This window comes from Sinohyriopsis cumingii, chromosome 12 (assembly GCF_028554795.1).
Source record: "Sinohyriopsis cumingii isolate HCF-2022 chromosome 12, ASM2855479v2, whole genome shotgun sequence".
Taxonomy (NCBI): Eukaryota; Metazoa; Mollusca; class Bivalvia; order Unionida; family Unionidae; genus Sinohyriopsis; species Sinohyriopsis cumingii.
In genome coordinates, this window is record NC_142972.1 from 34,000,606 (window position 1) to 34,025,102 (window position 24,497).

The 24,497-nt window shown below is 34.4% G+C and overlaps 1 protein-coding gene across 2 annotated transcripts in view; it reads right to left on the minus strand.

Moving 5' to 3' along the window:
• The window catches only part of LOC149786226 (uncharacterized), a 65,563-nt gene extending 51,677 nt beyond the window's left edge, over positions 1-13,886 (minus strand). For both annotated transcript variants that reach the window (XM_089976605.1, XM_089976606.1), the window contains exons 1-11: positions 13,749-13,886; positions 12,469-12,704; positions 11,937-12,118; positions 11,606-11,709; positions 10,631-10,899; positions 10,073-10,237; positions 9,600-9,643; positions 9,041-9,154; positions 8,047-8,160; positions 7,616-7,729; positions 166-279 (exon numbers count right to left, since the gene is read on the minus strand). In XM_089976605.1, the coding sequence (XP_089832731.1) occupies positions 166-279; positions 7,616-7,729; positions 8,047-8,160; positions 9,041-9,154; positions 9,600-9,643; positions 10,073-10,237; positions 10,631-10,899; positions 11,606-11,709; positions 11,937-12,118; positions 12,469-12,704; positions 13,749-13,856 (1,564 nt within the window). In that variant the 5' untranslated portion in view covers positions 13,857-13,886. The remainder of the gene's footprint in view (positions 1-165; positions 280-7,615; positions 7,730-8,046; positions 8,161-9,040; positions 9,155-9,599; positions 9,644-10,072; positions 10,238-10,630; positions 10,900-11,605; positions 11,710-11,936; positions 12,119-12,468; positions 12,705-13,748) is intronic.
• Between the last annotated feature and the right edge of the window lie 10,611 nt (positions 13,887-24,497).

Genomic DNA, 24,497 nt, shown 5'->3' on the forward strand with positions numbered 1-24,497 from the left:
GTTTTTAGAAAGAAAATGCGTTTATCTCAAACGCAATCTTTCATTCTTAATTTACGTATTTCTGCAACTGGCTTTCTGAGAATTTCTTGTCAAAATGAAACATGATGACATAAAGTAAATGGCTACAAATTTGGGCAATAACACAATCATAGATTTTCCTTGTACCCTCTGAACAGTGTTTCCCGTCCCAACCATCGGAGCATTTGCAGAAGTAAGAACCATCGGTATTGATACAGGTACCGTCATTTTCACAGGGCGATGAATCACACTCATTTACATCTAGAATAGAATAAATATGACATGCAATGCTATTTCTAGTTTCATCAGGAACTTTCGTACCTTATGTCAAAATAAAAACAAGAAACGTACTCAAATATTTTTCAGGAAGTATATACCAATACAAAAACACGCGTAAGAGGCTAGTTTATTCTTTCATGAAATAGATATAACATGTTTGAGGATGTTCTACGGTTAGTGTCCGAAGATCGTAACCACATATGTGAAGCTACATAGGTATACAGATCAGACCGTGTCGGAACAAAATCAGAATTATACAAATCACGCAATGCTGTTGTTATCGAATGATGCTGATGATGCATGCTACCTTTTAAACAATTTATGTGATCACTGTGAATCTAGTTGTGCAAGAAACATTCATCATACACATTTATAACATTTGGACGAGAATAATGGAAGTAACATAACAAATAATTACGATGAACAGTTTCGAGTAATGATCATAAGCGTCAGCAGAAACGAACAAATTAGTTGGTACAAAGTAATGAAAGGATATTCATGCCTTAAGTTTATTCCTGCAATCTTTTCAAAATTTCAAACCAATTAGTAAACATTTCAACACTGTTTTGAAAAGAAATAATCATGACCTACATTAAAGTATTGCATATCAAAAAGTGCTACATCTTTAGATCTTTACATCTACGTCTTTGGCTTGACTTGTTTACTGTTTAAAACAGACGTTATTCCTGCTTTCAAAACATTGCGCTGAGAAAACACACAGACTAATTGAAGATGGCGGACTGTTCAGATGGACGTTGCAGTGCTTATGTGCAAATCATGGATAATTCTGTTTATGAGACTCGCTCCAGGAAGAAATATACTGAACTGGAAACAGAAAATGAAGGTGATTGTACTGTACATGGGAATTGTGGTTTAAATGCTTTTTATGACGCAGATTTGGTGAGTGATGAGCCTGACAATGCGAACAAGGCAGATCTATGCTCGCAACCTCAGTACACGAGTACACAGAATGTTGATAATACATGTTTTGACAGAGATGCCCAAGATTCGAGTCACCGTTGTAACAGCCCAACATATCAAGATGTCATATCTCAGGTTCCCAATCAGGACTATATTAGAAGACTTGATCAGGAACTAGATAATCTACCCAGAGACATGTATATTGAGAAATTGCTAGAGGTTTCACACGACAGTGAAGATATTGTAACCTGGTACAGGTCAGTTTTATTTAGTAGAGCACGAGGTTTTCCTGGCTGTCCATCTGGATATTTGGTTGTTAGAAAAAACAGAAATGGTGTAAGTAGTTTAATAAAATATGCAAGGGATTGTTATTCTTTAGCTATATTTATAAAAGGGGATCCTTGCGAGATCGATTCTATTTTTAGCAAGAAGAAATCAAACCCTAATGTACAAGCTGAACATTGTGAACATGACGATGAACATAGCTCAGGGCAAGCAGAACAAGTGATTAATTCAGCAAGACTCTCGCTAGCGGAAATCAAGAGTGATTGCGGTCATCTACAACAAACTGTCGTTTCGCTCAGAGAAGAGATTATATCTCTGAAGGCAACCCAAATCACATTGGTGAATATGAATGACCTTAATGCATTCCGTGCTGATGTAAACAATAAGGTACAGGCACAATCTCAAACAATAGAACTGCTCCGTAATGAGATTACGTCACTGAAAACTACTCAAAGCGTGTTGATGAAAGAAAATGAAACTCTCCACACCATCACCGAGCAACTTAGAGTTAAGCTGATGAAATCTTTGAGTAAACCCATGTCTTATGCGGATGTCGTTCGCACGAATAGTCCAGCTGTAAGTAACCTATCATGTAGTCCCAATGGATGTGGTGATAGCTCTCCATCAGTTGCTGCTCAGAACAAGATTCATGTGTCTAACTGTTCATCTTCCGTCTTGATCGACTCTAACAAAACTGGTTGCGATACACACTGCCGCCTATCAAGTGAATCTCAGAACAGAACTGCAGTGTCCAACTGTTTGTCTCCCGTGTTGGTTGAGGCTGACGACTCTACACCACGTACAACGGCAGTGGAGTCACGAACCGGTGTAACGGCCCAAACAACTATGGAAAAGAGTGGGGTCAGTGCTCTGCAAACTCTGGTTTCAAAAAGTTCGGATATAATTTCACAGACTTTCGTTAGAAGACATATCGCCCCCTTCGATGGAAATATCCCACAGATTTATAAAGCCAGTGTTCATCCTGATGTGACAAATGTTGTACGCACACCCATTCAGAATCAAAATAAACTGTTAACTTCGACTTCGACCAGGATAGAGAACGCTAGGCATCCGATTACTAGCAACAGTAATGTGAAAGGTATAGACTTGAAAACCCCTCCTAGCAAGATACCTACCGTTATTGGGGGTCAGGTAGAAAGACCTAGATCATTTGGTAAATCAGGTTTAGAAATAGGTTCAGAGAGTATTGTTGGACATGAGGATGTTGATGACAAAAATGAGAATGTTGTATTTGAAGGTGTAGTTAGACGTAGAACAAGGCGCTTTTATGTGGGTGGCATTGGCGTCAAATCTACTGCTGAAGGCCTCGGTAAATTCTTGAAAGAATACGATATAGATCCGTTATCCATAAAGTTTATCCACAGTAGACGTAATTGTCTATCGGCCAAGCTGACTGTATATAATTCAGACTGCGACACTGTTGAAAATGATGTAACATGGCCAAAAGGTGTTTATGTAAGAAGGTGGTATGGGAATCAATCTTGGCGAGACAGGTTTAGCAATCGCGATCAGGAGGCAAATGAAGGTGCAGGATGCGATATTCTGTGACTAGGGTGACAGTTAATTGTTCATAAATTTGCCATTATGTTCTGTCGTAAGTTAATGTGTTTTGTCATCTTTGTCATTTTAGTCCTGCTTTCACGATGCATAAGTATTAATATGCCTATATTGCAAGTTAATATGAATCTTAATATACTGACCTGGAATGTTAGAGGAATTATGTCCTCTGCTCTTAGCTTTAGGGCAATGCTGGATAAATATAATGTTGACGTAGCTTGCGTAACTGAACATAAACTATTACAGCACATACTTCCATTTTGCGATACTATTCGTTCTGATTATAAATGCACTGCTAAGGCAGAGGATATTTCCTCTAATTGTATGTTAATAAAATGTGGTAAAGGAGGAGTTGCAATCTTCTGCAAAACTTCTCTCATGAGATATGCTAACTTTATAGATGAAGTTAATAGTGACAGAGTTGTTGGCATAGAATTCAAATTTCCTGATATGCAAAATGTATATATTTTTTGTGTATATATGCCGACCCTATTATATGGCATAGATTGTTACAAAGCGCAAATTGAGTTGATTCAAAATCTCTATGATCAGTACTCACAGCTGGGGACGTGTATTTTACTGGTGATTTCAATGCAGTAGCTGAACCAGCCACTTTCAGAGATTACAAAGATAGAGTATTTCATGAGTTCTTGCGATATAATAATCTAGTGAGTGCTGGACATTTAATAATATGCACTGGTTCCCGCTATACGTTCACCCCAGCAAGAACGATGATTGATCATTTTGTACTGTCGGATCAATGCATAGGTAGATTACGAAGTGTGCACATTGTTTCAGATCACGAAGAGCACGCGATATCTGACCACCTCCCTATCCTTACTTCCCTTCGTACAGTGACCTGTGGGAGAGACTTCAGACAGTCTATGAAGAGAAACAACATAGCCTGGAATAAATTAAACGCTGATATCTTGAAAAACTATCAATCTGAGCTGGACCTTCGCCTGAAAACTTTAGATATAGATACTATTTCGGACAATGTTGATAGCTTTTACCAGCACATTGTTAATGCAATACAGCAGTCAAGCGACATCGCGCTTCCAAAGTCTAAATTCAATTATCATGCCAAACCATATTGGTCAAATGAACTCAAAGAAGCACATAAACTTCAAAGACAAGCTAGGTATACTTGGATAAATGAGGGAAGACCGAGGGGTAGTCAATTTAATTCTTACAGAGAATATAAAGATAAGAAGAGAGACTTTAGAAACGTTCAAAAACGGGCTGTGGAAAAATATATGGGGGAGGTGTATGAAGAAATTGAAAAAGCACATGAATGCGATGTAAGACACTTTTGGAAAATGATCAACATTAAGAGAGGGAACAATACAAATTTTTGTCAGGAACTATCAACTGATGGAGTTTGTGTCCGTGATGATGATTCCACCGCAAATGGCTTTGCTAGATACTATGAGGACATTCACACGCCGAATTTAAACCATAGTTTTGACGGAAACTTTTATGAATTTATAGAGAGAGAATTAAATCGGGGTCTACAGGACGGAGTAAGCCATATCGAGGCCTTACAGACCAGTATCAGTTTAAATGAAGTAAGAGAAATCATTAAAGGTCTAAAGAAATCAAAAGCATCGGGCCATGATCAAATTTGCAATGAACATTTGATCTATGGCAGCGACTACCTCATCGAGTGTATGACAATTTTATTTACTCGGATGATTGATCAATCTTACATACCTGTAGATTGCAAAAAAGGGTTAGTAATACCACTGTACAAAGGTAACAGAAAATCAAAGAACTCCCTCGAAAGTTACAGGCCTGTTACTTTACTGCCTGTTATCTACAAAACCTTTGAGAAAATTATTCATGAACGTTTGGTAACTTGGCTCAAAGATACTAATTCTAGTATACCCAGTTCACAACAACATGGTTACCAAAAAGGTTTAGGCTGCACAACAGCGAGTTTTGTGCTGTTGCAATCAGTACAATATAATGTAAACATGGGTTCACGGGTTTTTGCTGCTTTTCTTGATACAAAAAAGGCATTTGATACCGTGTGGCACGAAGGACTGCTTTTTAAATTATTCACGTTGGGAATTACGGGTAAATCCCTTTTGATATTTTTTAACATGTATACAAATTTACAGAGTAAAGTTCTTGTAAATGGGCAATTTTCAGATTGGTTCTCAATTGGCCAAGGAGTGAGACAAAGGGGTGTTTTGTCAACCTTGATGTACACAATATTTATAAATGACTTGCTGCTACAGTTAGAAAATAGTGGATTTGGAGCAAAGATTGGATCCTTAGCTGTGGGAAATCCAACCCTAGCTGATGATATTTCACTTTTGGCTATATATCCTAGCAATCTACAAAAGCTGTTAGATATAGCATACGACTACAGTAATAAGTGGCGATTCGAGCGTAGTGTTACAAAGTCATACATTATCATTTTCGGACCCCAATACAAGAATTTTATCAATATGAAATGGTATCTTGGCCCGTCATGTTTGCCGGTCACCGATTCGGCAACACACCTGGGTCACCGGATTAACTCAAAGCTGACGTCGCATGACGCAATACTCGATGCATGCAAGAAAGGGAAAAAATCTTTTCACGGTCTGTTTGGTATTGGCATTAAACCGAATGGTTTAAATCCTTTGGTTGCTGCAAATGTAATTAAAAAGGTAATTTTCCCTTCAATGTTTTATGGAAGTGAATTATGGTGTAACATTTCAAAAAGTGACCTCGCTTTATTGGATAAAACTCTGAGGTATTTTGCCAAACATTTACAAGGTTTTCCAATACATACAAGATCAGACATTGCCCTGGGAATGCTAGGATGGACATCAGCGCAGTCCGAAATTGATAGAAGAAAATTGATGTTTTTACACAGATTGTGTTTGATGCCTAACAATGTACATACTAAACGTGTGTTTAACGTTGCGTTATTTCACTTCATTCTGAGCGGATGCATGTCAAGCTGCGGGTTAATTTCAAATTTATATTATACCTCAAAGAAGTTTGACTTGCTCGGGTATCTAACTGATTATTTACATCATTCTGAAATTCCAGATAAACATAATTGGAAAGAAATTGTAAGGTCAAAAATTGTTGGTCTTGAAAATAGCCTCTGGAGAGTTCGTATGTCTAATCAAGCAGATTTTGATAGATTCTCTTCGATACACGAATACTTACGACCTGCCTCAGTGTGGCAGTCGGCTAAAACTAGACAACACACTAAGGTATTTACATATGTAGCTAAACTATGGGCTGCTGTTCCACAAACACAGCTTGATATGTGTATTAGATGTGGGAATGTTTATACAGACTTGATACTTCATTGTTGTGTTAGTTGTCCTTATATGTCGAACTTTCGAAATTCTTTCTGGGATTTCCTTACTGATAAATTTCCCCTGAGCCTGCACATTACGTTATTTAATGCAGAAGATGAGCTGCAACTACAATATCTTTTAGATAAAAGGTTACCATCAGGAGTAATCGACAAAGAAAACTCCAAGTTATTCGTCCTGTATGAAGCATACTTTGTCATGCAGTGTGCAGCTATCTTCTGTAAATAAGGTACTGAAACTTGCAACTTATGAGTTGACGAACACTTTGTTGATTGATATTGTGTAAGAATTTGTATTCCAATATAGAATATTTTTTTTTTATTTTTTTTTTATATTTATTGATTGTATTCAGATGATTTATTCTTATATCATGTAATCTTCCATGGAAGGAAATAAAGATGATGATGATGCCTTAAATTTATTCCTGCAATCTTTTCAAAATTTCAAACCAACTAGTAAACATTTCAACACTGTTTTGAAAAGAAATAATCATGACCTACATTAAAGTATTGCATATCAAAAAGTGCTACATCTTTAGAAACTTTTAGCAACACTCCAGTCATCCTTACGAATAGCCTGGCAGTAGATAAAGCAAATAATTCATACTTAACTTCAAGTATATCATACGACAATGTTTACGAAGCAATGTCAGTTAAAGGTGTCGTACATGCTAGCAAATAGGCGTGTGTGACATACAAAATACTCCATTAGGTTTTGTGTAAAGTTTATAAAAAAATTTGGGGAGATGTTTAATCATCTAATATTTAGAATACATCTGGAACAAAACTTGTAATACCATCATTTTTTATTTAAATAAAACACTTATACAAATTATTATATCTTGTTCAAACGACGTAATAATAGGTATGGACATTATTTTAAAACGCCTAAGCATTTTACTTTTAATATCAGTAACAGCGGCACAAACAAAATGAAATTTGGTTTTGGAAACACGACATAAAGAAGAAAAGAGTAAATCCATATAATTATTAGCATGTTTTGAGACTGCATATTGTAATGAGACTTGTTGCAAATGTACAGCATATACAAGCCATGAATTAACATTTTAATTACAGTTTTAGTTTCGTATATAGACAGACAGACAGACAGACAGGCAGACAGACAGACAGACAGATGAAAAGTGACCGAAAGGATGACAGATGTACAGAGAGAGAGAGAGATAGAGAAAGAAAGAGAAACATACACACCAACTGAACAATTCTTTTCGGTCCAGCCCATAGTGCAGTTACAAAAGTACGAGCCGTATTCATTTGTACAATTGCCGTCATTTTCACATGGATAGAAGTCACACTCGTTAATATCTGTAGTTGGAATTAAGAAGGCCGCAATTGGTACGATTACAGATTTTATATATATACTGAAATCGCAAATGTGTGAAGAAAGCACACGAAAAAAATCTTCTTAAACTTGCAACGCAGAAACTAATTTATATAAAACGTATTATAACTCAATGCCGTTCTATTTTCAAAAGACAAATCTAGTAGTAAAGATTAAATTAAAATAATATTTTACTTGAAGAAATCGTATTTATAAAAATACTATGTGGGAAATATTTTGTTTGTAAATAATACAATTTAATACCAGGATAAGGTTTACGTTATCTCGTCATTTCCATTACCTATTGTGCAGTTTTGACCGGTAAAACCAATTAGGCAGTGGCATACATATGACCCAAGCGTATTCGTGCAGTTACCGCCGTTTTTACAAGGAAAAGTATCACACTCGTTGATGTCTGTAACGGAAATGAAGTTATCTCTTTAAATTTAGAGTCTCTTTATAAGCTTATCTAAATATGAAAACATTCTCTCAGACTTGTTGCGTTTATAAAACGTACATGTTTTAATTGGGTGTAACCAACAATGTGTCGTCTTGTATGATACCAATAAACTTATAAGGCGTAAACATTACTGTTGTACAAAATGAATAAAAACTAACTACCAGTTTCTAAACGCATTTTTGTTTAATCACAGCTTATACCCAAGGAACACATTTGTGTTCATATCTTTAACCATTTCAGTAACTTACGCATATATAGATATCACTGATAAATTTCGACAATAAGAAAAATAGCACAGTATCACTGAGATTAGCAGGTTTTAATTTCATATTTATTCCATTTGTTTCAAAGTATGAGGGAGAAAGAATATCCCTAAGTTCATGTTACCTTAAAGACAGGCAGAATAATATTATAAAATTGTATCATTTGGATGGGCGCGTGGGAAGGTAACTGAAAGCAATACAAATTTGATCAAATAAAAAACTGTTATGAACAGTAATACATTATTCATGATTAAGTTATACATTTCGTGCATTTAATAATCATATCATAATACTATGTTCTGTTGACCTTTTCCCATATGCAAAAAAACCTGCTTTTATCTAATGCCTATGTAACTATTACATGCAAAGCCTGTGTTTTATACTTTTGTATTGTATGGCTGCCGAGGTAAAGATTAATCCAAGAATAACAAAGAAAAAGTTTATCCTGTCCTATATTCGAGTATGAAAATATGAACGCAAATGGAAATGTACAAAAACTAGTGAAAAATAAAAATCATCCAATGCACAGATTCCGAGATTTATATCGTAATTAAGTTTGTGTTCAATTTTACCATCCGAACAGTTCTTTCCGGTCCAGCCAGTTGGACAATTGCAGGAGTAAGACCCAAGTGTATTCGTGCAAGTGCCACCATTTTGACATGGAAAACTGTCACATTCATTAATATCTGAAATTGGTCATCAAACAGTAAACAGTAAACGTCTGTACCATATCCAGTTAAATGTATTCACCAAAAGGAATTAGTGAAAATACAACTGAATAACGGTAATCAACGTTTCAAAGGAATGCACAAAAAAGAGGAAGAATTCATTATCATGGAAAATTATTGTTAAAACCTTATATTCCTTGCATACAAATATTTTCCTTTTCAAGGTGGATTGCTTAAATTGTACTCTCATTTAATTTCTTTTGGACTAAAACGTGACAAATATTTTCAATTCAGCTATTCGAATTGCATGTTTGTTTGGTTAGCGATATTTTAACATACATTGTCTGCTTTTGATACCGACTGAACATAGTATCACAGCCTGACAAGCATCGTTTTCATACAATCCTAGGAAACCAAATTTAGATATGTAAGATAGATATAATATAAAAAATTATGTAAATACCTCCTTTGACGATAATATTCACACATCTCTCTTCACCCGTTAAGCTGTTTAATAATAATAATAATAATAATAATAATAATAATAAAAAATTAAAAATAAATTAATTAATAAATAAATAAATAAATACATAAATTATGATAACAAGGAAAAGGGGGAACGATGATGACCATGATGAAAAGGCAACAAACGATGATAATCGTAATAATCAAGATACCCAACATTAGTTCGGAATCGATATGTGTGCAACAATGAACAAAAAATCCGTAGAACTGGGCAAATGATTATACGTCGTATTTTACATTAAACGATACTTAAATTGGTTGGTCATCTTTTTAGCTAACAAAATTATTATCTGACATATTTTCAATATTCAAAGGAAAGACAATTTATTAGATAAATAATCAAAAATCATTACAAGGAAAAAAATATGTAGGATGGTAATGGTCATAATCTGTTATTCATTTCTAACTTACCCAGATTTATCACTGGCAGAGAAACAAAATACATAGGTCTGTTGTGCGAACTTCAGTGGAGGATTCCAGGTCACATCAATGTACCAGGCTCCGGGTACACCGGGAAAAGGTGTCAGGACGGACTTGGAAAATCCGGTCGGAGACAAGGTTGTTATCTCATTGATGCTGAAGAATTAAAGGCGAAAACCCATTCAAATACTACACGCTAACGGAATGAACTGTATTTCCTTTCAGGAATATTTCATGCCTTTAAAGACAAAGTTGCTCTTATACAATGTTATTTGATAAGAAGTAGGTAAAGAATCAAACAGGCAGCATGCGATCCTCAAAACTTTTAAAAGAACGTTAACCGAGTACGAATAAAATAGCATGTGGACGTGACGGCAATGTTATTGTTTTTGAAATGTATTTCAATGCAACAATGTTTAAGTCCAAACTTATGTAGTAGGTGATATGTAAGAAATGTTTTCCGTGAAATGATTTGTTCTAAGTGTGAATATAGTCGTTCATGTATACATACAATTTAATATGAATTAAGATTTGGAAACTAAATATTACTCTGTGTTTGGAACTCTGCTTCGTGCAACTATTCGATCGGCAAATGTACCGCTTGGGCTTACAGTCACTATATCACGATCTGGTCTTGTTGGAGGAAGAAATTCTGGGACTTGGTCGCATCTTAATGTACTGCTGTAAACGTATATAAGGAACTGGATCGGTACACTGCTTAAAGGTGCTGTCGATCCAGCTGTAAAGTCTTCCACCTGTATTGCCACTGCGTAGTAACCAGTTAAACCAACGGCATTATAAGTCAGTGTGCACGTAGTCTAGATTTGAAACAAATGCATGGGATATAACAATTTGTCAAAGAAATATTTGCACAATTTATAGGATTGCATACTGATGTAAGAACGCCTTCAAAATTAAATACTTTCGAGCGATGTTTCGTAGAAAGATACCATTTTTGTTGGTGAGGTTATTTTCACTAAATGCCCACTTCATATGACCGGTGCACAAAAGGGAAGATGTAAACCACCTAACTTATTTCCGACATTTGGAATAATTTGTGAAATGACCATAAATATAATATACATGGAACTCTTTTATCATTGCATAATGTCAAAACAAATTCCATAATATTTCCGTAAAACTTATATTATATCTATATGATTAGGTCGCATTATAGTAAGACCATAACTGCATTCGTATGAGAAAAATACGAATGGTTTAATTGAATGATTTAACTATTATACCATATAATACAATTGTGTAGACACCATACCACAAACTTCATCTAAGAATTTGGATAAAAGATCAAAGGTTATACCTTACTGTTAGCAGCCCATATTTTCATGATCGTCGACACATATCCACACCTTTATGCAGAAGTTTTGTTGTTTATGCGACTCAGAAAGTTTATCGAAACGAGTCTTGAAATACATGCACAACATATGATTCGGATTATGAAGGCAGTGTCAACTCATAGAATAGTTTCTTTTGAGGTAATCATAGTTTTAGTCAAATTGGAATTACCTCATCTAGTACAGCTCCAATGAATGCCTTGCATATACTGGCACATTCATTCAGCGTACTCTCTGCCCACCTGCATCGAACCTGGTCACCATCTGGATCTGAAACTGTCGTGAGACGACAAAGATAATAATGTGTAATTAACTTTATTTCATTGCACAGATTGTTGCTTCCTTTTTATTATTTCAAAAGGTGATAATCTGGCTTAGATAGAATCATATAGAAGCATGCATAGATACATATACGTAAATAAAGACAGACGTATATACAATAAAAACACTGTAGATCAACTTGCACGTCAATACTTTTTGCGAAGAATGGGAGCGAGATGTACCTGGTATCCTTATTTTATGCTGGCATCCATGTATCAGTCTCACAACAGGAGAAAGGTCGATTTGAGGAGCAGAATTGACTCTCCCAGTATCAGAACGAGGTGCTAAATTTGCCTTTACTCTAAATTCCCAGCCGCCGGTGGATCCAGCATGAACAAGTGATATCCAATCTCCACCTGTAAATCTAAATTAGATACATTGTGTCAGGAATTTATCTTAAGAAAAAACAACTCAACGTACTATAACAATTCCGAGAAACAAATAAAAGAGATTAAATGGCATCTTTGCAATTCGTCCGTTTCTTTTTTCATTAGAACGTTTTATACCTAAGTAATATATAATTTATATATGACTATTTAATAATACTCGAGACACAATGTTAACTTATATGTATGCGATCATTACGTGACTACTTCTTTGCAACAGAGGATATTGTTTCCTACAATCTGTATTATAAATATTCCAGAGCAAGTACACGTGTTAGATATATGCATTGATTTTGTTAACGGTGTGCAATAAATATTATCTAATCACCCAAACTCGTAGTATGAACTGCTGGACGGAAACTTATATACAAGACTCCCTCTTCCGGTTGTCCAATCTTCTGTCACACTGTAGTCCGTACAGTAATAATCTAAACTGCCAATTGTCCCAATGCAGTTGACAAAACAGCTGAGAGATCCAGATGAGAGGGGCTGCCCCGATGAAATGGTGGTTTGGTCACAGAAATTAGTGGACCTGGTCCAACTTACTCTGTAGGAAATCTCAATCTTAAAAATGAAGTCAGCAAATAAGCACATAGAAACATAATTATCGAAAACCAATTGTTTGAATTACTGGTTTATGCAATTCATTAGCATTCCAAATTATATGAAAGTACACTTTCCCAATAATCACTTATTTGTAACAATAAAGACATGTAACAATGTTCAATCTAACCTGCCATCAAGGTCATTCATAATAAATAGGTATATGATTGCTTATACTTTGAACAAACTGCTCTAAGCAATTGTAAGTTTAATTTCGGGGCATCCAGGGAAAAAGATTTATTAAATCAGTTTTCATATGGTCTATGACGGGAACAAAACAAAACATGCTAGAACATGTCGTTTCATTATGTAGCGACATTATTGACATGCTTACATTTCAAGTGAGGTTTCAACATCCTCGATTACAAATTTTAATATTATTTAGGCGTATGTTCGGTACTAACTTCTTTCTGAGCTCCGTAGTATGAAATTCCGCTCCACAACATATGAAAAATGTTCCGAAAAATATACCTATGTGCACGACCAACCCTTTAATATTTATTTTTTTGCACATTAACACGAAGATGCGCAAACAAATGTGGGAACTTTGTCACATCAGTTCATTGTTTTCAATTCAGTTAGTTTTTATGCAACGGTTTTGTCTTACATCCTATGATTATGACGTCTATTTTCGTGCGCCGTTAAATTAAGACAATTAATACAATAAGTGCCAATACATTTGTTTGTCTCTATTAATAAGACATGATGCACGTTCGCTTTAGAAGTATGATGAGTAAAATGAATAAGTGTTATACATTTCGTTATCCAAAGAGGTGGATAAATATTTTTGGGGATTAATGATATTTTTCAATAATTAATAATTCCTCAAAGTTAATAATTTAATATATGCAATGGAATCATTTTTGCTTGCATCCTTGACAACAGATATTCGGTAAGGTCGTTAACATTTTAGAATGATAAACTAGGTTTCACCTGATAAGTGAAACGTGCCTTATTTGTCTATGTGAGGATGATATATCGTTGACAAAGTTGAATCTCACATACCTCATTGATATTACCGGTAGGTTTCCATGAAAATAATGCTCCCCTAAAATGGGATCCTGAGCAAGTGGTCAGAATAGCCACCGAAACTAATATATACTTTACGTACATCTGTACTTAATATACTCTCCTGAACTAAACTTGAAAATTTGTTCAGTGTACCCTCTGTATTACATTTATATATCAGACAATTAATAAAAAAGAATAAACTGAGTTTTCATTGGATCGAAAACCACTTCCTGATCGCTTCTGCAAACTAATATATATTTGTGTATACCTTACTCATGTGATAAATCAATGCTACTTATAAACTGATCTAGCCGGAAATATATATCCTTAAATAATAAGATGTAATAAAGGTCAGACGATATGCTATTGAACTGCGGAGTTACATTGGTATGAATTAGAGAAAGAAATTTAACTTTCATTTTAAGACAAACAAAGAAATAGCAATATATTGCTTATCTAATTAGTCCACTGCATATTATCTGATACTGAAGTATTTTCATTTCAAGAGTTGTACGTGACATGATGTCATAAATATGATATCCCTGTTGAAGATATCTTTGCATGTAAACTCCTTTTAAATATTTCAATCTTATCTTTTGAGGTCATTAAATTAGGTAATTTCTAATTGTATTTCTCTCTTGAACCGAGAGATATTATTTAATATGGCGAACTTTTATTGAAAGTAAACTCGCTATCACAAATGTTTGGGACTCGAACAGAAAGTTAAATTTCACTTAAAAGTAAATTCAATTTCATATCGTTATAACATCGCCCGCATTCGCCTACGTTTTAACAGCATTTTTTATATATACACACAAATGTCCTATTGAAGAATGCAAAACTGAGTCACATATATTCATCTGATGAAAGTTAATATATCTGTTAGTGAAACAAGCTGACGATATTGGCATTTGACTCATTAATGTGAAATAATACAGGATTTAATAATGTCTGTAAATATAGTTTTATCTCAATTCAACATTTAAAGTCGTATTCATGTTGTGTTATTTATGCAAAACAAAAATGTGAGGAAAGTAGTCTCATTTTTTGCACATCATTCAGCAAAAGTTAATAGAAAATAGAAAAAATAATAAAGCCCATTCATATTCTTGTGTAAGATTTTCATGAAATACTGATCGACTCAGCGTGCCATTTACTGAATGAAGATATAATTGCATTAAATCTGCCGAACAAAGATTTCTACAATATTAACTAAAGGGCTGCAATCATGGTAAAAAGGCGATAGAGACCTTATAAGCACATGTCCTTGATATCAAATTATCGCACTCAAGCACTGATTGTTTTTTGTTCCAGTTCTCCATTTTACGGAAAAAGAACACAAAATCTAACACAAATCACGTGCTAAATAGACGAAACTAGTTTGCATTTATAAGTGTCTCCGTTTATAACATATATAAAACTTATCGGTGACGAATCAATAATTCATTAGAAAAATGGAATTTGAGCACACACGTCTCATCGACGGATACTATTTACATATCAGTTGGTCGATTTACAACCAGTCTCAACTTGCTGTTGTTTCTATATTCACAAGGTGTGCGTTTCATAGCAAACGACATTGCCTTGGAATGACCTAACTTGTTTTATGTCTTCCTATTTGCTATACAAATGCACACTGTCTTGACGTTCAAACTATTGTTTTACAACAGCCGTATAATGATAACAAAAGTTGTACAAAACATTACATACTTACTCGATGAAATATTTATGTTATTCACTCAGAATGATAATTTTGTTTTCATTTAATGCTCATACGTCAAACGTCGCTAATGTATATAACAGATTTAAATAGCTTGTTCTTTAACAGTTATATTAGGTGTTTACCGATACGTTGCTAATGTCTTTTGTGTGTAGTTTGGCATATTCATATTAGTAACCTAATATTCTTTCCAAACTCAACATAAGAAAACACATATTTGAAACACGAGCAATTCAGTTGATGGTAGGATTGTTGTTTTCAAAATGCACATTACAAGTTCATTTTTATCCAAACTGCATTAATATATGAAAAAATAAGCAAAATTACTAATTTTATCGAGTGAAATCATTAAATGACAATACCAATTTAAAAGCAAAATAAAATCGGAAGCAGAGTATCATATTTTTTCTAATTACAATTACAATTTCAGAAGCGTATAAAAAGACAAACAAAACATGCTTTACTTATTCAAATAATTAGAGGGTGAATAGTGGTGAATGGCTGGGAAACTACTGAAATTTAATAGATTAACAAGTTTTTATATGCAGGTTGTGATAACGACCATATATAGTGCGAAAATAAAAATAATAAAAGCATTATTCATAATTCAATGCCAGGTCTCCTATTTACTCGCTGTGGGACTATTTTTTTTTTCTGCACAAAACATAAAACACTGTTCTCGCAATATTATTCGGCTTCATGAAACAATTTCGATTTTCATGTAGTTGATATTCAGATTTTCTAGTACTTCTAATTGGATTTTTATAAGTTATTGCTATTTCATCAAGCACTGCTTAGACTTCTACAAATGTAATGTCGAGAAATTTAAATTTTAATAAATTTCATTCTGTGTAAGAATGACGTCATCGTCCTTGAATTTACCACACATAAAATAATACCAACTATTCACACTATTCTTTAAGGAAAATAGTTTGTGCCTTACAAACGTCTCAGAAGTGTATCTATGATATAATCTACAGGTTGAATGATTAAGTTAATTAGTCTTCATCCATGTGGGCCTAAGTACATGGCAAAAAAGATTGAATGTGCGACATTTGTAACCATCGGTCTTAATAGGTAATTAATATTTTGTCGCCCTATCCACTGCAAAGAAAGTTAATTGACTGTAGAAGATTTCGCGTGATTTCCACTAGCGGCCAGCAGGTATCATACAATTGAGAGGTATGTCAAGGTATGATATTACTATGACTTTACAAATTATATATATTGAATGTGCGGCATCTGTAACTATCGGTCTTAATAGGCATTTTAAATGTGTCATCCTATCCACTGCAAAGCTGAATGACTGTTGGAAGATTTCGCATGATTTCCACTATCGGCCAGTAGGTACCATAAAACTGAGAGGTATATCAAGATATTGTATGACTGTGACTTTACAAACCATAGAGAGATATTTAAATGATCACGTAGCTTTTATTTTTACTGACTCAAAGTTCTCTAAAAAGTTTACTTCATCTTTATTGAGTTTACAAAATTGCAGTCTAATTTCGGAAATCACAAAACAAACGAACTTGAACTTCGTTCGTTTTATTGCCGTCCTTAATTCTTCACTACAAACTCTTTTGTACCAAGCGAAAACGATGGGAGTTTTATCAAACATAACTCCCAATGCGCAGCAACGGAAGACGCTATCATTAGACATAAAACTGCGTTGAGAGAATTTTCATGAGTTAAAATAGTTGAATCATCAGCATATTGACTTCTAAAGCATATTGAATTTTTAATATTTACACGCTTTACATCTAAATTGTTTTTATAGCATAATTCTAGAGATATTATGAATATATGCTAACTTCATTGGATTTGGTAAAACCGAGACCATGTGTTATTATTTAGCAAAAAACTAGATATACATCGTGATACAATGTTGCAAACTGATTAAAGCTTTATGGACTAATTCTGAAGACTTCTTTATATGTTGAAATAGTATCATTTTCCTTTCATACATCTATCATGTTTCTTTAAAACGGCCTCTCTGTGTATTCTAAGAAAGGTTTAGTCCTCTTTCCAAACATTTAAACGGACAAATTTTCCATTAATGAATGTATCTTTTGGTTGTGCTATTGTCGATGCCTTCAGTTAATTTAAACAATGGCTCCAAAAGACAATAAATCATATAACTTTCCAACCAACGAAGACACTCATAAGACGTTGTTTTGCTTGCATGAAGTGTTCATCATCTTTAACCTGCAGTGTTTGTGCATTATGTTCAAAGTACCTCTCCTCCACTGTGTTGTGGAAAAGCATAAAGTGCTAGTGGGAAGTCTGACTGAGTTATGCGTTTTGAACCTTCAAGGCATCGATTCCTAGTTTACTATAGGACGTCTTAATGGTTCTCCCTCTACCATAAATTATGTAAAGCATTACAAGTACTATTACCACTGCGATGATTACGTCCGGCGAAATGGAGGACGACTTGAGTGCGGAGTTGCCGTCAATGTATTTTCTTGAAAGCTGATAGAGTCACAAATGCATCTCCTGTACAGGAAGCGACAATGCAATTACTTTACTTGAGACAATATTTGTCAGATGTTCTGGAGCTAATGGCACAATGTTCCTATAATATAGGTATCCTAGATCTTTATATAGCCATCCATTCATGCAATACGAAACTCCTACGACTGCCCAAAAGCCAGTCAAACCGTCTGGCCAACTGCTTATATTGTCTAGTGCTGAAGTTCATTGGTAAGTGGACCTAAACATGGATCCGTTTGACCGGTCCTACAGGTTCTCGTTACATTTCTGAGGGGAGATTTAAAGCCGACAACCGTATATACCATCTGGCTGTCATCTGTATGATAGTCTAGTAGACCGTCCAGTACCCTATCCGGACGTGCATACCGGCATGTTTGGTTACTTAATCAAATGTGTCTTTTGATGTGGAATCGTCCATCTTAGGGATAATATGACACATTCTTAGGCATATAATTGACGGACGGGCATATGGGTTTTAAAAAAATGTATTACTTATTTCGGTTCAAAATCTATATTAACATCAAACTGTGGCAGTGGAAGCAGACCATTGCGTCGCAAGTACCACCACGACGCGAGTGCAAATTGGCAATATTTTCCAGCAATTTTCTTTCTAACTAATTTTCCTTCTTCGGAACCCTAAGGACCTACCCCCATATATGTGTGTGAAATACGCTTTTAATAGCTTCTAACGTTAGAATACAAAGCAGTGATGAGTGTCAAAAAAACTACATTCCATAAATAATTGCATTCGCATGCTGATGATCATGCAGCTGAATATACTTGAAATGATGTCATTCCTCTTCCTGATGGCCCAAAAACGGTGCGTGCGTGATTTACAGTTTGTTTAATAAAGCTGAATAGTTCGTTCTTTTGTTTTTGACTGATAAAATGAATATATAAAAATGGTAATCGAACGCAGTTTTGAATTTAGTTTGATAGTTATATGGCTATTCAAGCACTATTATCAGTATTTTATTGTTCTTCCTGATTTGTAAATCAAACTAAATCAAGTTTCAAGATAACGTGACTTCGCTGGATTTTCGTCTATTAACGCCTTGAAGCACTTTCCTGATTTGAAATAGAAAGCACTTCAAATCACAAAGGTGCAGATTTAGTGGCTGACATATCTTAAATATAGATAAAGACCGAACAGGAAGAACAAACAAAAAATAATCCGACTGCCGATAATATCGAATGCATTTTTTGAGATTATTACAAATTAGATTTATAGTCCTCTACAAATAGACTGGACTCTCTTTTAAATGACTCAGAACAAAGGGGTGGTAACATAACTGCAGTAATCAACACCTGGACGGCCCCACATACCAAGCTGGAAACGTGTATTCCGTAAAATAGCTGTCGAGAACATACGGACGTGTAAACTAAAATACTTCTTTTGATCTGCAATTCTCTACATTGATTGTATAATTCTAACATAGTGCATGTTCCTTGGAAAATTTGAGGATATACACACATATACACTTTATGAATTCTCTCAGACATGCACACACACTTCATGAATTCTCTCAAACATACACACACATATACACTTCATGAATTCTCTCAAACAGTATTAAGTTAATTTCATAAATATCACTGATTAATATTTTAAAGATATAACATTATCTTTTAAAAATTGTATCTACTTTATAATACATTAATGGATATAAATAACATTTGATACGCTGATAGGTTCATGTCTTCAGTTCTTACATTCAGATACATAAGCAATGAGTCCTTTTCTCTTCCTATCAGTTGTAACAACTATGCACAAAAAGTTCTGGGAAGCTTACCAAATGACTTAAACTTTATAAACGATATTTGTGCTTGCAAGCAGGTATGTCTTCCACTGATGAAATTTATAAAAAAAATTGAACGACAATGAAATGTATCGAAACAAGTAATTATTATATTAATAAGTCAGTCGATCTTTCCATGCATCCATCAGTCAGTGTCGGCAATTACATTTGGTACATGCCAAACGGACTTATTTATGTCTGTCTCGAGAAGATTTGTATCAGTAGTGGGCAAGACCCATTCAACTTATACAATGGTGTTTGTGCTACCATTTTTGTCTGCATAAGCAGATGACTTGATTAGATTTTAAAGTCATTACAGCAATCTTTTTAACACATTTTAACCTGACTATAATTTGACATTAAAAAAACAACATTGTTAGCAGGATTAAGCGTGAACCAATTGAGGCAGAAAAATGAAATTTAATAGTCATATTTCTATTCGTAGTTAGATTAACTGATTAAGTTTCCTACAAATTCCATAAATGTGTTTCTTTCTTTACTTTTTAACGTTTTTAACATAATATTTTATTTTAAATTTTGCTGTACCTGACAGTTTCATGATTCTAAGACGTAATCAAGATAGTTACCTAAATCTGAGTTCAGAACGTGACTTTATTTAAATGTCAGGGTGTTTTCATTACGAAATATACTACATCGCATGTCAAGTCACATTTGTGTATAAAGATATTTGTTAAATAGTTATTCATTATTGCTTTATTATCAGTCTGTATAATTATTTATTTAAATTATTCATTGGAATTTCAATATGGTCATTGACGTTTTGGATTAAATCACTCATTTTGGATTATTGAGGATTCATTCAAACACATTCAACCTTTTTGGAATTCATTCCGAACATTCTATGCTTTTGAACTTGTGATAAACCATTCAGCTTTACGCGAAATTTAATTCACAATACTGTACGTGTCATTTGCATGTCAGTTTGTATTCTAGAGCAATAAATTATTTCTTGAAGTTTACATAAACTGATTGTTTAACTTCTTATATGTTACATATGTTAGCACCATAGGATCATATCACAGCTACAAACTAGAAATAAAGACATGAAGAAATTGTAATTGCAGTTATAATTACAATGAAAGTTATTTTTTTACATAAAAGTATTTGTGAATCCGCACAATGGTAATAGTAATGTTTCATTTGTTGGTTATGTGTCGAATGAGAGAAAAATGAATCGCTCAGTTAGCGGTGGATAATTCATCTGTTTTGTATTTTGTTCCTGGCGATATTACAATTTAATCGCAAGTTATATTTACTACACCAATCGAAGTTAAGTATTACTCAGATTACGTTAGCCACGTTCTTCGGTATCCATTTTTTAAGTTAATGTGAAGGGAATTATTTTCGATAGGCTAAAGCATAATATATGTATCATTTGACAAGAGGCATAACCGGGTCAATAACACTGAACGGGGAATTTAATATTTATCAGGGTTACCTGGTACTTTGAGATATAGTTCTTCAGGAAGCGGACTACGAAATAAGAAATAAATATATTGTCACTTGTCTATTTATAGGATATTTTATGTTGGGGAATTGGTTCCAAAGCAATTCCTATGAGACCTCACAGTTGATAGTATGATTGCATATGTTCATGGGGCACATACCGAATGGATTTACTTGTACCTAGGTATGCATTGCCCTCGTACCGCTCAGAGGACACATACAACATGAATGTATTTTGACCCTAGTCTTCAGAGCTGTGTTGTAGCAAGTAAGTTTTCTCTTGCAATAAAATTGTGTCTAAAGACTATCTAGCCTTGTCATTATCCACGAAAGACGTTGTTATAACTCTTAGAATATACCATTAACAATGACGGTGGAAATCAGTTGAAATTCAAAATATCATCATAACCAATCTATAATTTATTTTAATTAATTGTAGGTATTGTCTTTACTTTGTTATGGATAATATCAATATCGCACATTCAATAATTTTAATGACGCTTGTATGCCGTACAATTGCAATGGCAGTAGCTGGTACAGGAAAGTAACATTTCCATTGGTCAGAATGTTACCATGTGATCAAAATGAATTTCGTTCATTTCTGTATGAACTGTAAGGAGAACTACTTTTCCACTTCTATAAATAGAGTCACGTGTACAGCATAAAATAAACACTGCCAATGAAGGCAGACACGAAGTAAGCATTAAAGGAAAACAACATTCTTACATTTTTTATTAAAAAAATTGAATAAATTTGGCTTCCATTGGTTGAAGGACTGGTATTATGGTAACCTTATTACTATTAAGCAGGACAATCCCAAATGCTATATATAGCTACGTAACAGAAAACCCCCAAACATGTATTACTACGCTCAATTAAGATTTCTAATTTTTAATGATGCAAACAAAATAACATAACGAATAATTGAAATTTGAAGTATAAGAGTTTAACGTTGTTTATTATGAGCTTATCATAGTATAAACTGTCAGTTGCCGACTCACACAGCTTACATAACGCCGTTCGGGCGTTATTTGCTGTGTGAATCGGCAACTGACAGTTTATACCACGATAAACTCAGACAAAACAACGTTAAACTCTGACATAATCCAATGGTCGAACCGATATGGGTGACGAAGCGACGATGACAATCCCAATTACAATACGTATCACCCTTTATACCTTATCTCACAAAACTATTTTCTCAAATAAATTTGAGTAAAATGGTGAAACCTTAATGTGCACATACAACAGCCATATAACTAGCCTACAAAATTCCGGTCCTATAATCAAGGTGGTTGAAGAAGCGATGGCAAATTAAAAACCCCTTTTTTGAGACACAATTGTAAGTTGTTTTTGTTGTTGTTGTTGTGGGGCTTAACGCCATTTTTCAGCACACGATAGGCTATGCATGGCGGCCATTATTAATGGTGGAGTAAAAACCCGGGAAAACCCTGGGAAGAACCATCGACCCACGAGAAACTACTGGCAAGCTTTCTCACACACCCACATTGGCCGAATCCTAGACTCGAACCCACGCAGACAGGGGTGAGCTGGCAGTGATCCGTAACGGAGAGCGCTTTAGACCACTCGGCCATTCGGGGCCCACCACAACTGTAAGAACTTTATCCATAAATAATCATTAAAAAACAAGGAAAGTTTTGCTGCGCATCTATCATTCACGCAAACCACATATCTAGCATATATAGTTACAATACAATTTCTATCATTCACGCAAACCATATATCTAGCATATATAGTTACAATACAATTTCTATCATTCACGCAAACCACATATCTAGCATATATAGTTCCAATACAATTTCCAAAGCACTAAAGAAGAAGAAGAAATAACGAAGGAGTTCCTTTAATGCGTACGTTTTGGACAATTTGCAATTCAGTATCCCCAAAATCTCTCCCAGGAAAATGTATTGCGTATTTGCACCATCAATCACGAACCCTACAAAGCTTCAATGAAATATTTTAATCGGTGTGGGAGGAAGAGCATATGTAACATTTGTCATTGATTGTGAGATCGACAGGCTGATGAACGAACTACAATGTACACGCTATTCGCTGAACTGCAGCGATGATAACTTCCAAACACATATCTAGCCTACAAAGGTGCAATCCTCTCAACAATGTCGAAAAAGAATCCATGACCAAAACATTGCCAAAATACATTCGTAGACGACTATTTCTCAAACGAAATAGCTGCAAAAATGTGCCAATGTAAATAGACAAAACGTTATTTCGTATTTATGCCAACTACTTTTCCAACACACTCAGTTTGAATAATAGATTCAGAGTAGTGTAAATCGAGAAGCAATAACTTGGTGAATTTCCCAAGTACACCTTTTTCTGGAACATTGTCAAACAAAAATGGACCACATAAAAAAAGCGAAACCTGATATAACACATCTACACAAAAACATATATCTAATTACAGACTTCAACAAAAGCATATGGCAAATTAATGACCAGTAGTGTTCACTACCCGAGTTATCAAAATATCTCTTTACGACGAATTTTCAAGAACATTGTCAAAGCATGAGGCAGAAAAGCAACACTTTTATTTTGCATCTCAATGAACATGAAACCTAGCTCTCAAAAGTCCCTCTCCCAAAAAAACTAAGCAGAGTTGGAGAAGAAACAACGACAGCCGAAAGACTGATTTACGGAGCCATCGACAAATCACCGTTTTTGCACAAGTAAGGAGAAAATACATTATGTTCATTAAGCTCTCGATAACTCGTAACCTCAAATCACATAATTAATTTATTTGTGGGATAGGAAGATCGAATCTACAAGGATAAACATGAAAGTTTAATTTATATAACATTGTTTTCAGAACTGTAAATCATACATATATAAGTATAGATTTGGAAATGAACGATTTATTAAGATAGTACATAGATCATTCAATAAGCATCCCTTAACATACTGGTATATTGGTATTTCTTATCAATGTCACGTGGCGTCTGGGTTTGATTGGGTTTTTGATTTACATAACGATTACCCGGTTCTACAAATAAGTTTATAGACATCATGTTCCTGGTTCTCTTATGGTGAGTGAATGCATTGCAGAGAGATTAAGATTTATGAACATTAAACAAGTGAATAAGAATAAAGCGTCTCATCCGCTTCGTCATCTTCAATCTATATTTCAATACTACTTACACAACTCTTATAAAATGATGCGATTCTCAGCATCGAGATAAATATATTCAACATATAAAGAGAGATAAGCTATTAAAATTGACT